At 53.5% G+C, this 14,387-nt stretch overlaps 3 protein-coding genes across 3 annotated transcripts in view; 1 reads left to right on the forward strand and 2 right to left on the reverse strand.

Moving 5' to 3' along the window:
• Positions 1-14,387, reverse strand: part of LOC127395940 (inositol 1,4,5-trisphosphate receptor-interacting protein-like 1) — a 149,317-nt gene that overhangs the window by 131,679 nt on the left and 3,251 nt on the right. The gene's annotated exons all lie outside the window — the stretch shown is intronic.
• Positions 11-949, forward strand: LOC127395573 (inositol 1,4,5-trisphosphate receptor-interacting protein-like 1). Its single transcript, XM_051642714.1, has one exon. The coding sequence runs from the start codon at positions 11-13 to the stop codon at positions 947-949; it is 939 nt and encodes a 312-aa protein (XP_051498674.1).
• Positions 7,626-9,067, reverse strand: LOC127395939 (inositol 1,4,5-trisphosphate receptor-interacting protein-like 1). The gene is made up of 2 exons (XM_051643439.1): positions 8,993-9,067; positions 7,626-8,794 (listed from the first exon to the last, which is right to left on the reverse strand). The coding sequence occupies exon 2, from the start codon at positions 8,789-8,791 to the stop codon at positions 7,853-7,855; it is 939 nt and encodes a 312-aa protein (XP_051499399.1). The 5' UTR covers positions 8,792-8,794; positions 8,993-9,067; the 3' UTR covers positions 7,626-7,852.

Genomic DNA, 14,387 nt, shown 5'->3' on the forward strand with positions numbered 1-14,387 from the left:
CCTGCAGACCATGGCTGCCCTGCTCTTCCTTGCCCTGAGTGCCCTAATCCTCAGCCAGGGCCCACGGCCAGCGGGTGATGGGCTGGATGAGGAGACGCGCGTGCGCATGCGGGAGCGAGAGGAGATGCTGAAGAGGGAGATGGCTCGGCTGCTGCGGGAGGTGGAGAGGCAGGAGAAGGCCCTGCATCTGAGGAGCCAGCAGCAGAGCGGCTTTGTCTGGTGGGCCTTGCAGCAGTGGCAGTCCTGGGCCCTTGCTGCAGCCCTGCTCCTGCTCTGCGGGCGGCTCAGCAAGAGGCAGCCAGCCAGCAGCAGCAGCAAGGAGGGCAGCCCCAGCAAGAAGCCGCAGAAGAGGCTGGTGTGCAAAGCCTGGCAGAAGGTGCCTCTGGCCTCGCTGGACTCCCCTGCCGCGGTGCAGGACATGCTGCGCAAACTTCTGGACACCTGCCAGAAACTGTACCACCGCACCTGTGTGCCACGGCTGGGGCGACCCATCATCCTGGACGCCCCAGAAGGCTGCAGCACAGGCAGCTGTGTCTACAAGGTGCTCATTCCCCTCTCGGCACCCCACGGACAAGCCTTCCGCCTGGAGCAGACGCCCGTGGGCTTCTACAAAATCGGCGTTTGGCAGCGCTGCGCCTGCAGACAGCGCCTGATCTGCTTCCGCCACTCCCCTGAGGAAGAGCTGCAGAGGTTTGGGGCTGCCAGCATCGCGGACTCCGACCTCTGCCGTGGCCCCTACCTGGATCTGGAGAGAACCTACTTCTGGTTTCACAGGGTGCTGGCCGAGTGCTGGAAATTATTCCCGCAGTTCAGGCACTACGAGCCAGAGGTGCTGGCCTCCAAGCGCTCCTGCACGCTCCGCCTGACCTCCCCTTCCCAAAGTACTCTCCTGATAGAGATGACATTTGGGTTGCAGATGAAAGCGGGCGTCTTCAAGGACGTTCATTAGGCAGAGCTGTAGCAGGACAGTCCATCTCTCCAGCTGCCTGCCTCAGGTTCTCCCCATCTATCAACTGCTTTTTGCCTCTCGGTGTTACAGGCCCTCCCTCATTCTCTTGGTTCGTTAGTTTGACATCAAGCAGTGTTTCCTCGTTAAGTGTTAGATGTAAGGTTTTAGGATCCTTTTAAGCCAGTCAGCAGTGTTCTAGGTCTAGGATAAGAGTTGTTACTAGGTTAGTGGCTGGGATTTAATGGTAGAGTTTTATGGGTTGATGTGACTCTTATTGATAGATTTTCTTCTAAGGTCTCTTTTGGAGTGTTGCTTCAGCCTCCTGTTCTGATATCCCAGTTTCCCCACAGCCTGATTGAGCTGGTGCCTGTTGCTTTTAAAGGGTTTAGACCCCAGAGATGTTTGAAATAAACCTTGTTCTGTGAACATTCATCTCGTCTGCTGTGTCGCTCCGTCTGGGACAAGAGGCCGGTGTGTGTTCTCCCTCTTGCCACCTGGACAGCAACTGCCCTCCTTCTCCTGCAGAGCCCATTGCTGCCGGGAGCTCTCCTCTCTCCAGAGCTGCCACAAAATGGCCTGTTTGACCAATGCTGTGTCTGGGTGTGACTGGGCTGGGGAAGGCGGGCAGAGGGTGCTGCCTGCTCAGCTGCCACAGGGTCCGGGAGCATTCTGAGGAAGAGCTGATGTGGTGCACTCTGCGCTCACCGCTTCCTTCCCTGAGGCTCCCCTGCCTGGCTGTGCTCCTGCGCTGGGGCACTTGCAATCAGTTCTCACTCCACAGCTGGGCACATTGCCTTGTGCCCTGGGGAGCAGGAAGGGGCTTCCTTGGGAGCCACACACAAAACAAGCCCTTCTGGGAGTCCCCCGGTGTTGTCCTTGGGCAACCCCAGTGAGGAGCCCTTTGCACAGGGGACAAGGGCCACGACTGTGGAGCTGAGCTCTGGCTGCTCTGGCTCCTGGATGAGCTCCAGCTTCACCCACCATCACATTCACTGTCCCAGCAGCTGGATCATCCTGCGTCCTGCAGGGTGCTCTCTAGCTCCTCTTCTCGGGTCAACTCTGCCTCCACAACTCTCTAGCAGAAGGAAAACACAAGAGAAATCAGCAACCAAACAGTCTTCCTACATCCTTGTTAGACAAACATGGCTCAGACGACCAGATGTGGGGATCTTATCACTGCTGATGAGCCCAAGAATTGAACTGGGAGCTGTCACTGCTGCAAACAGCAGCAGTCTCTGTAGACAGCTGCAGAGAAACCTCCAAAGGAAGGGCTGAGCAAGCTCAGCTGCCTTTATGCTGTGCCCCAGTGTGCTGGTAGCAGACACTTCCAGCTGAGCAGGGACACTCCAGAGCTGAGCATTCTGGGCTGATCAAAGCCTCAGGCTGCTGAGGTCAACTTGTAGTTCTGAATCAAAACCCAGTGGTTACTGGGTTAACTGAAGCATTATGACCCTTGGTTTTTGGACCTCAGCAGTGTTTATAAGAAGACCTCATTGAATAGTAATTTCCAAGGGTTTATAGGCTGGGGTTTATCTTCTTTGTAACTTTTGGTGACACACTTTGTATCATTTTGAGATGTTACAGTTTGCAAATAATTTGATGGTGGAGTTGGTTGCTTTTAAATGAGGCGTTTCTTTCTTATTTTCATAATGCACTAAAAGCAAGGCTTTCATGTATCTTGGTTGTTGGTGGCTACTGATGACATAGGAAGAGACAAAGTTTGTCAGGTGGAGACCTGCATGGACACAAGTCACCACAGCTGAGCAGCATGTCCATGTAAAGTCAAGTCTCAGACACAAAAGGCTGAGTTGGGAGGAGGGGAATCAACAAACACCTATTAAATTGGGACAGGGACACAAAGAGAGGCCTTTGCTGACCGACAGACAAGGTTATGTGGACGAGCAAGAATCTGAAGGCCTGAAGGGTTGGAAGGGACCTCTAAAGGTCATCTAGTCCAACCCCCTGCAGTAGGAAGGGGCATCTCCAACTAGACCAGGTTGCTCGGAGCCTCCTCAGGCTTGACCTTGAATGTCTCCAGGAACAGGGTCCTCACCCCCTCTTGAGACCACCTGTTCCAATGATCCACCACCCCCATGTTCAAGAACTTGTTTTTCAAAGCTTAGAAGCCTCTCTGCCCTCCCCCAGTAGAACGACAGGCTGAGGCTCTCAGCTGGAGACCTGGACACAGGTGTGTCCCTGTGGGACCTCTGCCTGGGCCACCACAGTCCTCCTGCAACTGGGGGGGCATCGACCACTAATTAAGATAGAATTAATGACACCCAAGGTGTTCAGATGTCACTGTTAACCTTGAATTCAGACACGAAGCAGCCTTTTTGGTGCAGGCTTTTACGTGCTTCCCCTCGGGGCTGCCTCCCGATACAGACAAAACCTCCCAGTGCCAAAGCTGACGAAGCACTGATGGGTTTAGCCGCTGGTAAGGAAGCAAGGACTGTTCCCCTTCCCATGCTGTCCTGATGGGCAGGCTGTGGCGGGCCGGTCCCGGGGGCTCCCGGCTGCCAGGGGCTTCCGCGACTTCCCCCCGACGTGGAGGGGTTTGTGAAGGAGCCCCAGGGTCACACGTGGCGCTGCCTCTCTCGGAGGAGCGGCCGCTGCAGGGCCGGGTTTTAGGGGGGGAGTTAGAATCACCCCCCATCTCAGAAACTGCCTCGAGGACCAAGGGTTAGTGCAGGAATTCACCGGTTTAGGAAGGGTTGACACAAACCGAGGGTGATGTTTAGGGACAATGCAAATGGAAAAGGTGACCAGGGGTGTGTATGTATATATATATATATATATATATATCTGTAGAGTGAGAAGGTGTCCTTTAGGGAGGCAATGCACAAGGTGCTGTGCTCTTCAGGGAGAGGGTGAAGGGCCAAAGGGAGGAGGGAGGAGGGAGGAAGCCCGAGGTCAGTCCTGCTTAAGAAGTGTGTGTGTGTGTGTGTGTGTGTGTGTGTGTGTGTGTGTGTGTGTGTGTGCGGTGATGCTCCCTCCGGCGTGTCCCCGAGGCTCCGTTCCCAGCGCTGCTCGGTGGCCCCGTCTGGCCAGGCAGGACCAAGGCCCGTGGTTCCGGAGGGGCAGCCTCTCGGCAGCGGGTGCAGCGGCCGTTGGGTTCCCCTCCAGCGGCCGTTGCTTTCCCCTCCAGGAAGCTGGCAGGGAGCAGAGCCAGAGCTGTTCTTCCTGGGCCCCTCTCCCCAGCCTGGCCTTAGAACAGCAGGTTGGTGCTGAGCATTGGCAGCAAGGAAGGAGCAGAATCTCTCTTGGCACCCAGTGGTTGCTGGCTGCTCAGGGCCGTGGCTCTTGGAGCTCTTCTGAGTTGGAGGGGCAAGCAGCTTTGAGCCACGTGGGAAGAGGAGGAGACTGAAATGCTGCTGGTCATGCCCTGGGGACCTGCATTTTCAGGGACTGAGGAGAGTTTCTCTCAAAGGCAATTTGACAAGTCAGGAAATGCAAGTGCTTCTCCACTCTCCCTTCTGCTGTTGGTTGTGTTGCCTGGTTTAGCTGGAGCACAGCTAAGGTAGCAGTATTTGTGTTCTGGTATTTCTTGGAATGTCAAGTTTGTTTCTTTTTGTATCTCTGTCTTTTTTAAGGGATAATAAAAAAGTGAGGAACACCTGTACATACAAGAAGTCAAAGCTGAGAACCGAGAGCATAACGAGGACTTCTTGAGCAGGAAATCTGTGGATATTGGCAGCAGGATCAGGGCTGCTGAGGTGGGTGGAAGGAATGTTCTGAGAAGATGTTGTGAGGGGCCTGCACTGTCGTGGTTGGTTGGGCCCAATCTTGTAGTTACAGGGACATCCAGGAGCACTAAACTCGGGCACTGCTGGGCTAACAGGACTGGTTGTCTAACAGGACAATTTGTTACTCTCCTGGGGTTGTTCCTGCTACCTTCCTGATCTCTCCCCAGGACATCCTGGGATAGTGCCAAGACATGTCTCTTCTTTCGCTGAGACCTGAAGTAGCTTGGACTCCCTTGTGCTTCTTGTCAGGTCCTGTCATAGAAGAGGGCACAGCCAGCACCAGTACCTTAATGGTGTGAAGAGGAGGCTGCACATGTCGATTAATCAGAGCCAGGCAATGAAGTAAGTATGTTTGCCAGGCAAAATGTGTTTAAACAACGTGCATAGATTGACTGGGTGAGCTCAGTGTGAAGGTGAGGTAGCCTGGAATTAGAGAAGGGAACAGGGAATCAAATATCATTCCTTAGTATAACAACTTACTTGGAGACTTAGCAGCTTCTTAGCTCGACATGTCCTCGGGCTGTCAATATGGTGTCAACCTTGTGCAGAGTTTAGAGACTGAAGCCAGATTTTCATAATTATGACACAGCAGCCAAAGGTAGGGGTTGTCCCCTAAACTAGTGCTTGAGCTTGTGTGAGCACTGGCTGCTCCACCAGTCTCTTTGATTTCTCCTGTGGGTGCTGAGAACTCACCTTGGATGTGTTTCAAGGCAAGGCCTCGATTGGGAGGTCTGGAAAACTGCTAAAAATAAAGAGCTTTTTAGGCTTTAGGCCATGCCAGACTTTTGGAAAACAATGCCCAAACCAAGGTGGTCCTAAGCTTTGGATGTCAGTACCTTTTGCATGTGAAGGGTGTGCACAAAACTGATTTTGTTCTCCCCACATTCCCCTGCTGCACATCAACAGAGACTCGCAATGATGCAGGGACCCTGTTGCCAGCTAAAACACTGATATTTATGCCATTTTCTCTCATTAGAGTCTCCCCCTTGCACGAGTCAAGATTGAAGAAGTCAAACGAGAGCTGGTAAGCCTTTGTTTTTCATCTTTCACAGGGATTGACATGAGTGCTGTCGTTCCAAAACAAGCTGTATCTTCTATTGGTTGGGAGTGGATCTTCCTCAGATCTCCGTGATCTGCAGAGGGAAACTCTGCTCTAGTAAGGCAGAAGCTGCGTGTGGGTAAGAGGAACTGCTGGAGGAATGACACCTCAGCTACCAAGGTGGTTGGGTGTGATGGGGTCAGTGGGGATTAGGTCTCTGGATCCCTCTGGATTTGGTCTGCTTCCCCTGCCAGGGGGTTTATTCCCTCAGCTGTGTTGCAGCTTCGTGGTGTCTCCCCCTTCCTTGCTGCTCCTGAGCTGGGAGGGCTCTAGGGCCCATGTTGCATGTTGCAGCTGCCTTGTGGGCTGCCATGAGGACCCTCCCCTGTCAAGCCTCCTGCCCCTTTCATCCGTGCTTGTGCCACCTGCAGGGCTGGGTGCTGGGGAACAGCCATGTCCAGCTGTTTGGGAAGCTCATAGGCAGCTGTCCTGAGCGAGCTGGGCCCCATCTGAGCATAGAGCCTGCCTTGGGTTCTTTAGGCCACCATCTTGTGGCCCACAGGGAAAGCACAGGGTGTTTGTGCTGAGCCTGAAAGCTGAGATCAGAAACCAGTTCAGAAATCGGACAGGATTTGGAATGTTTGCAGATGAGACTGCTCAGGGTGGTTAAACCACTGGGTTTTGATTCAGAACTACAAGTTGACCTCAGCAGCCTGAGGCTTTGATCAGCCCAGAATGCTCAGCTCTGGAGGGTCCCTGCTCAGCTGGAAGTGTCTGCTACCAGCACACTGGGGCACAGCATAAAGGCAGCTGAGCTTGCTCAGCCCTTCCTTTGGAGGTTTCTCTGCAGCTGTCTACAGAGACTGCTGCTGTTTGCAGCAGTGACAGCTCCCAGTTCAATTCTTGGGCTCATCAGCAGTGATAAGATCCCCAGATCTGGTCGGCTGAGCCATGTTTGTCTAACAAGGATGTAGGAAGACTGTTTGGTTGCTGATTTCTCTTGTGTTTTCCTTCTGCTAGAGAGTTGTGGAGGCAGAGTTGACCCGAGAAGAGGAGCTAGAGAGCACCCTGCAGGACGCAGGATGATCCAGCTGCTGGGACAGTGAATGTGATGGTGGGTGAAGCTGGAGCTCATCCAGGAGCCAGAGCAGCCAGAGCTCAGCTCCACAGTCGTGGCCCTTGTCCCCTGTGCAAAGGGCTCCCCACTTGGACAGTGTGACAGACGCCTCACTGGGGTTGCCCAAGGACAACGCCGGGGGACTCCCAGGAGGGCTTGTTTTGTGTGTGGCTCCCAAGGAAGCCCCTTCCTGCTCCCCAGGGCACAAGGCAATGTGCCCAGCTGTGGAGGGAGAACTGATTGCAAGTGCCCCAGCGCAGGAGCACAGCCAGGCAGGGGAGCCTCAGGGAAGGAACCGGTGAGCGCAGAGTGCACCACATCAGCTCTTCCTCAGAATGCTCCCGGACCCTGTGGCAGCTGAGCAGGCAGCACCCTCTGCCCGCCTTCCCCAGCCCAGTCACACCCAGACACAGCACTTGGTCAAACAGGCCATTTTGTGATAGCTCTGGAGAGAGGAGAGCTCCCGGCAGCAATGGGCTCTGCAGGAGAAGGAGGGCAGTTGCTGTTCAGGTGGCAAGAGGGAGAACACTCGCTGGCCTCTTGTCCCAGACGGAGCGACACAGCAGACGAGATGAATGTTCACAGAACAAGGTTTATTGCAAACAGCTCTGGGGTCTAAACCCTTTTAAATCAACAGGCACCAGCTCAATCGGGCTGTGGGGAAACTGGGATATCAGAACAGGAGGCTGAAGCAACACTGCAAAAGGGACCTTAACAAGAACGTCTATCACTAAGAGGTAAACCAACCCATAAACTCTACCATTGAATCCTAGCCACTAACCTAGTAACACCTCTTATCCTAGACCTAGAACACTGCTGACTGGCTTAAAAGGATCCTAAAACCTTACATCTAAGACTTAATGAGGAAACATTGCTTGATGTCAAACTAACGAACCAAGAGAATGAGGGAGGGCCTGTAACACCGAGAGGCAAAAAGCAGTTGATAGATGGGGAGAACCTGAGGCAGGCAGCTGGAGAGATGGACTGTCCTGCTACAGCTCTGCCTAATGAACGTCCTTGAAGACGCCCGCTTTCATCTGCAACCCAAATGTCATCTCGATGAGGAGAGTACTTTGGGAAGGGGAGGTCAGGCGGAGCGTGCAGGAGCGCTTGGAGGCCAGCACCTCTGGCTCGTAGTGCCTGAACTGCGGGAATAATTTCCAGCACTCGGCCAGCACCCTGTGAAACCAGAAGTAGGTTCTCTCCAGATCCAGGTAGGGGCCACGGCAGAGGTCGGAGTCCGCGATGCTGGCAGCCCCAAACCTCTGCAGCTCTTCCTCAGGGGAGTGGCGGAAGCAGATCAGGCGCTGTCTGCAGGCGCAGCGCTGCCAAACCCCGATTTTGTAGAAGCCCACGGGCGTCTGCTCCAGGCGGAAGGCTTGTCCGTGGGGTGCCGAGAGGGGAATGAGCACCTTGTAGACACAGCTGCCTGTGCTGCAGCCTTCTGGGGCGTCCAGGATGATGGGTCGCCCCAGCCGTGGCACACAGGTGCGGTGGTACAGTTTCTGGCAGGTGTCCAGAAGTTTGCGCAGCATGTCCTGCACCGCGGCAGGGGAGTCCAGCGAGGCCAGAGGCACCTTCTGCCAGGCTTTGCACACCAGCCTCTTCTGCGGCTTCTTGCTGGGGCTGCCCTCCTTGCTGCTGCTGCTGGCTGGCTGCCTCTTGCTGAGCCGCCCGCAGAGCAGGAGCAGGGCTGCAGCAAGGGCCCAGGACTGCCACTGCTGCAAGGCCCACCAGACAAAGCCGCTCTGCTGCTGGCTCCTCAGATGCAGGGCCTTCTCCTGCCTCTCCACCTCCCGCAGCAGCCGAGCCATCTCCCTCTTCAGCATCTCCTCTCGCTCCCGCATGCGCACGCGCGTCTCCTCATCCAGCCCATCACCCGCTGGCCGTGGGCCCTGGCTGAGGATTAGGGCCCCCAGGGCAAGGAAGAGCAGGGCAGCCATGGTCTGCAGGAGGAGGGAGAGAAGGGCTTCAGTGGGGCTGGCAGGGAGGGCCTGTGCCCCGGCGGGGGCAGCCCCGTGCCCTGCCCAAGGCGCTGCCGCCAGCAGCTGGGCCCTCGGGGCAGGGCCAGAACCCACCCCCCGGGGGCCGCCTTTCTGCCCCGGCCCTGCTCCAGCCCGGCCTCCCCCTGCCTGCGCACTCACCTGGCCAGCTAGCACTGGGGCACAGCTGCTGCTGGCCCTTTTCTAGCTGCCCTCATTGTGATGCCATCGCAGCCACGCCCGCCAACCAGCCCGGCACTGACAGCCCCAAACAACAGACCCCCCCAGACAGGCAGGACGGGGCTCCCAGGGGCTCCCTTTGCAGAGCAGCCACAAGTGTCCCCGAAGCCCCCACCAAACATCCCGTCGGCTGAGCTGAGCCTGGGCTGCTTTGTCCCTGCACATCCCCTCCCGTCAGATGGGACCAGCTCCCTTGGCGCTGGCCTCTCTGCTGCTGGACCAGCCGCTCTGCTCCTGCCTCCTTTCTGACACGCAGGGCCAGGTGACCAGGCCTAGGAGCAGACACTGCCTGCAGAACCTGCTGCTCCTCTCAGAAACTGCAGCTGCTTGCAAGGAACCTCACGGACAAGGAGAATGACTGAAAAGAGCACGGGTTCCATCCTGGCCGAAACCACGACTTTCCACCCCATCTAATCAATGTAATTGCCATCATGTAATTTGCAGATCAGGGGTCCGTCTTTCTACCTCAAGGGTGGTACAGCCTGTGGAGTTCATTGCCTAAGCTGTAAGATTCTGAAAACGAAATAAAACATGTTTTATCTTGATTTTTCCTGTCTTTGCCTAAATGTGGAGAAGTTCAGATTTCAAGTCAAAGCATCACAGAATCCTAGAATGGTTAGGGTTGGAAGAGACCTCCAAGAGCATCGAGTTCCAAGTCCCCTGCATGTCAGGGAGACCTCCCGCTAGTCAGGCAGTGCCCCTTTGTACTCTCTGCCACTTTGCTCACCTGCACATCTCTGACTTGAATTGCTTCCAGATAGGCTGAGGAATTTCCAGCTACTATTACACCCATGTCATACAGGTTAAACCTGTGTTCTAGCTTCATCATGAAGTACTTTTTGCTGAAGATTTTCCCCTTTTTAATTTGCCAGTTAGAGCAGTAAAGGGGCACTACAAAACTCTGTGCTTTCTTGTCCCTGAGGACAGCCTTGCTGCTGTGCTGCCTTGAGCCTGAAGAGCCAGAGCCACCCTGTGATTCCAGCCTCAAAGGAATTCCAGGCACCAGAAGCAGCAGAGGAGATGCACATCCAGCCTAAATGGATCAGGAAAAGCAATTGAATCGTATTTCAAGATGTAACCAATTGAAGCGCTGTCATTGCTACATCAGTGAAGAAGTACTTGTAAACTGCCTCCCTTTTCTTCCAATTTTGGGGAAAACTAGAATTACAGTACCCTTAACACATCCCTCGTGTTGAGTATTGACAGTTTTGGGACTCAGAATGGCAGGCTGCTGGACCACCTTTGTTCCTGCCTAGAAAGGTTGGACTCGGTGAACCTTGAGGCCCCTTCAAACCTGGCATTCATGGCTCTGTGTTGCCACACAATGGGATGGAGTGGGTGATCTCTGGAATTTCATCTGGGCAATGATGCTTAGAAAGGAGTCAATCCTAGAATTCCTTGGCCATATTCCCTCTTCTCTTTGTGCCACTGGGAGTGCAAGAGGAGAGAAGCATGACAGGAGAAATTTGTTAAAACCGTTTCAAGCTGAAATGCTGCAACCTGAACACAGTTAGTACACTTTGTACCATGCAGAGATCAGGCAGGCAAGCTGTTTTGTCTGGATCTGGGTCCTCCTTCAGACTGGATTAGTTGTCTTTGATTTCTTGTGAATTTGCTCCGAGATGCAGGAGATCACTCAGGGTAAAGTCTTTACCGTGCTTGTGTCAGCAGCGTGCAGGAACCCCAGCTGGGGGCCAGGACCCCGTTATGAGAACTGCTATAAAAACATCTCCACAAACAGATTTGTGCCACGTTATATTCCAATCAAGCAAGGGGGCTGGTGAGTTGCAGCTAAGCCAGAAGTTAAGGATGAGGTTTGAGGTTTCTTTTTTCAGTTCAGGTCATCAATATGCACATGGATGGTGCATATGGATGAATCTAAAGCTGGAAAATATATCACCTGAAGCATTATGACCCTTGGTTTTTGGACCTCAGCAGTGTTTATAAGAAGACCTCATTGAATAGTAATTTCCAAGGGTTTATAGGCTGGGGTTTATCTTCTTTGTAACTTTGTGACAAACTTTGTATCATTTTGAGATGTTATAGTTTGCAAATAATTTGACGGTGGAGTTGGTTGCTTTTAAATGAGGCGTTTCTTTCTTATTTTCATAATGCACTAAAAGCAAGGCTTTCATGTATCTTGGTTGTTGGTGGCTACTGATGACACAGGAAGAGACAAAGTTTGTCAGGTGGAGACCTGCATGGACACAAGTCACCACAGCTGAGCAGCATGTCCAGGTAAAGTCAAGTCTCAGACAGAAAAGGCTGAGTTGGGAGGAGGGGAATCAACAAACACCTATTAAATTGGGACAGGGACAGAAAGAGAGGCCTTTGCTGACTGACAGACAAGGTTATGTGGACGAGCAACAATCTGAAGGCCTGAAGGGTTGGAAGGGACCTCTAAAGGTCATCTAGTCCAACCCCCTGCAGTAGGAAGGGGCATCTCCAACTAGACCAGGTTGCTCGGAGCCTCCTCAGGCTTGACCTTGAATGTCTCCAGGAACAGGGCCCTCACCCCCTCTTGAGACCACCTGTTCCAATGATCCACCACCCCCATGTTCAAGAACTTGTTTTTCAAAGCTTAGAAGCCTCTCTGCCCTCCCCCAGTAGAACGACAGGCTGAGGCTCTCAGCTGGAGACCTGGACACAGGTGTGTCCCTGTGGGACCTCTGCCTGGGCCACCACAGTCCTCCTGCAACTGGGGGGGCATCGACCACTAATTAAGATAGAATTAATGACACCCAAGCTGTTCAGATGTCACTGTTTCCCTTGAATTCAGACACGAAGCAGCCTTTTTGGTGCAGGGTTTTACCTGCTTCCCCTCGGGGCTGCCTCCCGATACAGACAAAACCTCCCAGTGCCAAAGCTGACGAAGCACTGATGGGTTTAGCCGCTGGTAAGGAAGCAAGGACTGTTCCCCTTCCCATGCTGTCCTGATGGGCAGGCTGTGGCGGGCCGGTCCCGGGGGCTCCCGGCTGCCAGGGGCTTCCGCGACTTCCCCCCGACGTGGAGGGGTTTGTGAAGGAGCCCCAGGGTCACACGTGGCGCTGCCTCTCTCGGAGGAGCGGCCGCTGCGGGGCCGGGTTTTAGGGGGGGAGTTAGAATCACCCCCCATCTCAGAAACTGCCTCGAGGACCAAGGGTTAGTGCAGGAATTCACCGGTTTAGGAAGGGTTGACACAAACCGAGGGTGATGTTTAGGGACAATGCAAATGGAAATGGCGACCAGGGGTGTGTATGTATATATATATATATATATATATATATGTCTGTAGAGTGAGAAGGTGTCCTTTAGGGAGGCAATGCACAAGGTGCTGTGCTCTTCAGGGAGAGGGTGAAGGGCCAAAGGGAGGAGGGAGGAAGCCCGAGGTCAGTCCTGCTTAAGAAGAGTGTGTGTGTGTGTGTGTGTGTGTGTGTGTGTGTGTGTGTGCGGTGATGCTCCCTCCGGCGTGTCCTCGAGGCTCCGTTCCCAGCGCTGCTCGGTGGCCCCGTCTAGCCAGGCAGGACCAAGGCCCGTGGTTCCGGAGGGGCAGCCTCTCGGCAGCGGGTGCAGCGGCCGTTGGGTTCCCCTCCAGCGGCCGTTGCTTTCCCCTCCAGGAAGCTGGCAGGGAGCAGAGCCAGAGCTGTTCTTCCTGGGCCCCTCTCCCCAGCCTGGCCTTAGAACAGCAGGTTGGTGCTGAGCATTGGCAGCAAGGAAGGAGCAGAATCTCTCTTGGCACCCAGTGGTTGCTGGCTGCTCAGGGCCGTGGCTCTTGGAGCTCTTCTGAGTTGGAGGGGCAAGCAGCTTTGAGCCACGTGGGAAGAGGAGGAGACTGAAATGCTGCTGGTCATGCCCTGGGGACCTGCATTTTCAGGGACTGAGGAGAGTTTCTCTCAAAGGCAATTTGACAAGTCAGGAAATGCAAGTGCTTCTCCACTCTCCCTTCTGCTGTTGGTTGTGTTGCCTGGTTTAGCTGGAGCACAGCTAAGGTAGCAGTATTTGTGTTCTGGTATTTCTTGGAATGTCAAGTTTGTTTCTTTTTGTATCTCTGTCTTTTTTAAGGGATAATAAAAAAGTGAGGAACACCTGTACATACAAGAAGTCAAAGCTGAGAACCGAGAGCATAACGAGGACTTCTTGAGCAGGAAATCTGTGGATATTGGCAGCAGGATCAGGGCTGCTGAGGTGGGTGGAAGGAATGTTCTGAGAAGATGTTGTGAGGGGCCTGCACTGTCATGGTTGGTTGGGCCCAATCTTGTAGTTACAGGGACATCCAGGAGCACTAAACTCGGGCACTGCTGGGCTAACAGGACTGGTTGTCTAACAGGACAATTTGTTACTCTCCTGGGGTTGTTCCTGCTACCTTCCTGATCTCTCCCCAGGACATCCTGGGATAGTGCCAAGACATGTCTCTTCTTTCGCTGAGACCTGAAGTAGCTTGGACTCCCTTGTGCTTCTTGTCAGGTCCTGTCATAGAAGAGGGCACAGCCAGCACCAGTACCTTAATGGTGTGAAGAGGAGGCTGCACATGTCGATTAATCAGAGCCAGGCAATGAAGTAAGTATGTTTGCCAGGCAAAATGTGTTTAAACAACGTGCATAGATTGACTGGGTGAGCTCAGTGTGAAGGTGAGGTAGCCTGGAATTAGAGAAGGGAACAGGGAATCAAATATCATTCCTTAGTATAACAACTTACTTGGAGACTTAGCAGCTTCTTAGCTCGACATGTCCTCAGGCTGTCAATATGGTGTCAACCTTGTGCAGAGTTTAGAGACTGAAGCCAGATTTTCATAATTATGACACAGCAGCCAAAGGTAGGGGTTGTCCCCTAAACTAGTGCTTGAGCTTGTGTGAGCACTGGCTGCTCCACCAGTCTCTTTGATTTCTCCTGTGGGTGCTGAGAACTCACCTTGGATGTGTTTCAAGGCAAGGCCTCGATTGGGAGGTCTGGAAAACTGCTAAAAATAAAGAGCTTTTTAGGCTTTAGGCCATGCCAGACTTTTGGAAAACAATGCCCAAACCAAGGTGGTCCTAAGCTTTGGATGTCAGTACCTTTTGCATGTGAAGGGTGTGCACAAAACTGATTTTGTTCTCCCCACATTCCCCTGCTGCACATCAACAGAGACTCGCAATGATGCAGGGACCCTGTTGCCAGCTGAAACACTGATATTTATGCCATTTTCTCTCATTAGAGTCTCCCCCTTGCACGAGTCAAGATTGAAGAAGTCAAACGAGAGCTGGTAAGCCTTTGTTTTTCATCTTTCACAGGGATTGACATGAGTGCTGTCGTTCCAAAACAAGCTGTATCTACTATTGGTTGGGAGAGGATCTTCCTCAGA

The sequence above is a fragment of the Apus apus genome, chromosome Z (genome assembly GCF_020740795.1).
Source record: "Apus apus isolate bApuApu2 chromosome Z, bApuApu2.pri.cur, whole genome shotgun sequence".
Taxonomy (NCBI): Eukaryota; Metazoa; Chordata; class Aves; order Apodiformes; family Apodidae; genus Apus; species Apus apus.

What these genes read in the sequence shown, in the direction of transcription:
- LOC127395573 (XM_051642714.1), top strand. Translation starts at nt 11, where the DNA reads ATGGCTGCCCTGCTCTTCCTTGCCCTGAGTGCCCTAATCCTCAGCCAG.
- LOC127395939 (XM_051643439.1), bottom strand. Translation starts at nt 8,791, where the DNA reads ATGGCTGCCCTGCTCTTCCTTGCCCTGGGGGCCCTAATCCTCAGCCAG.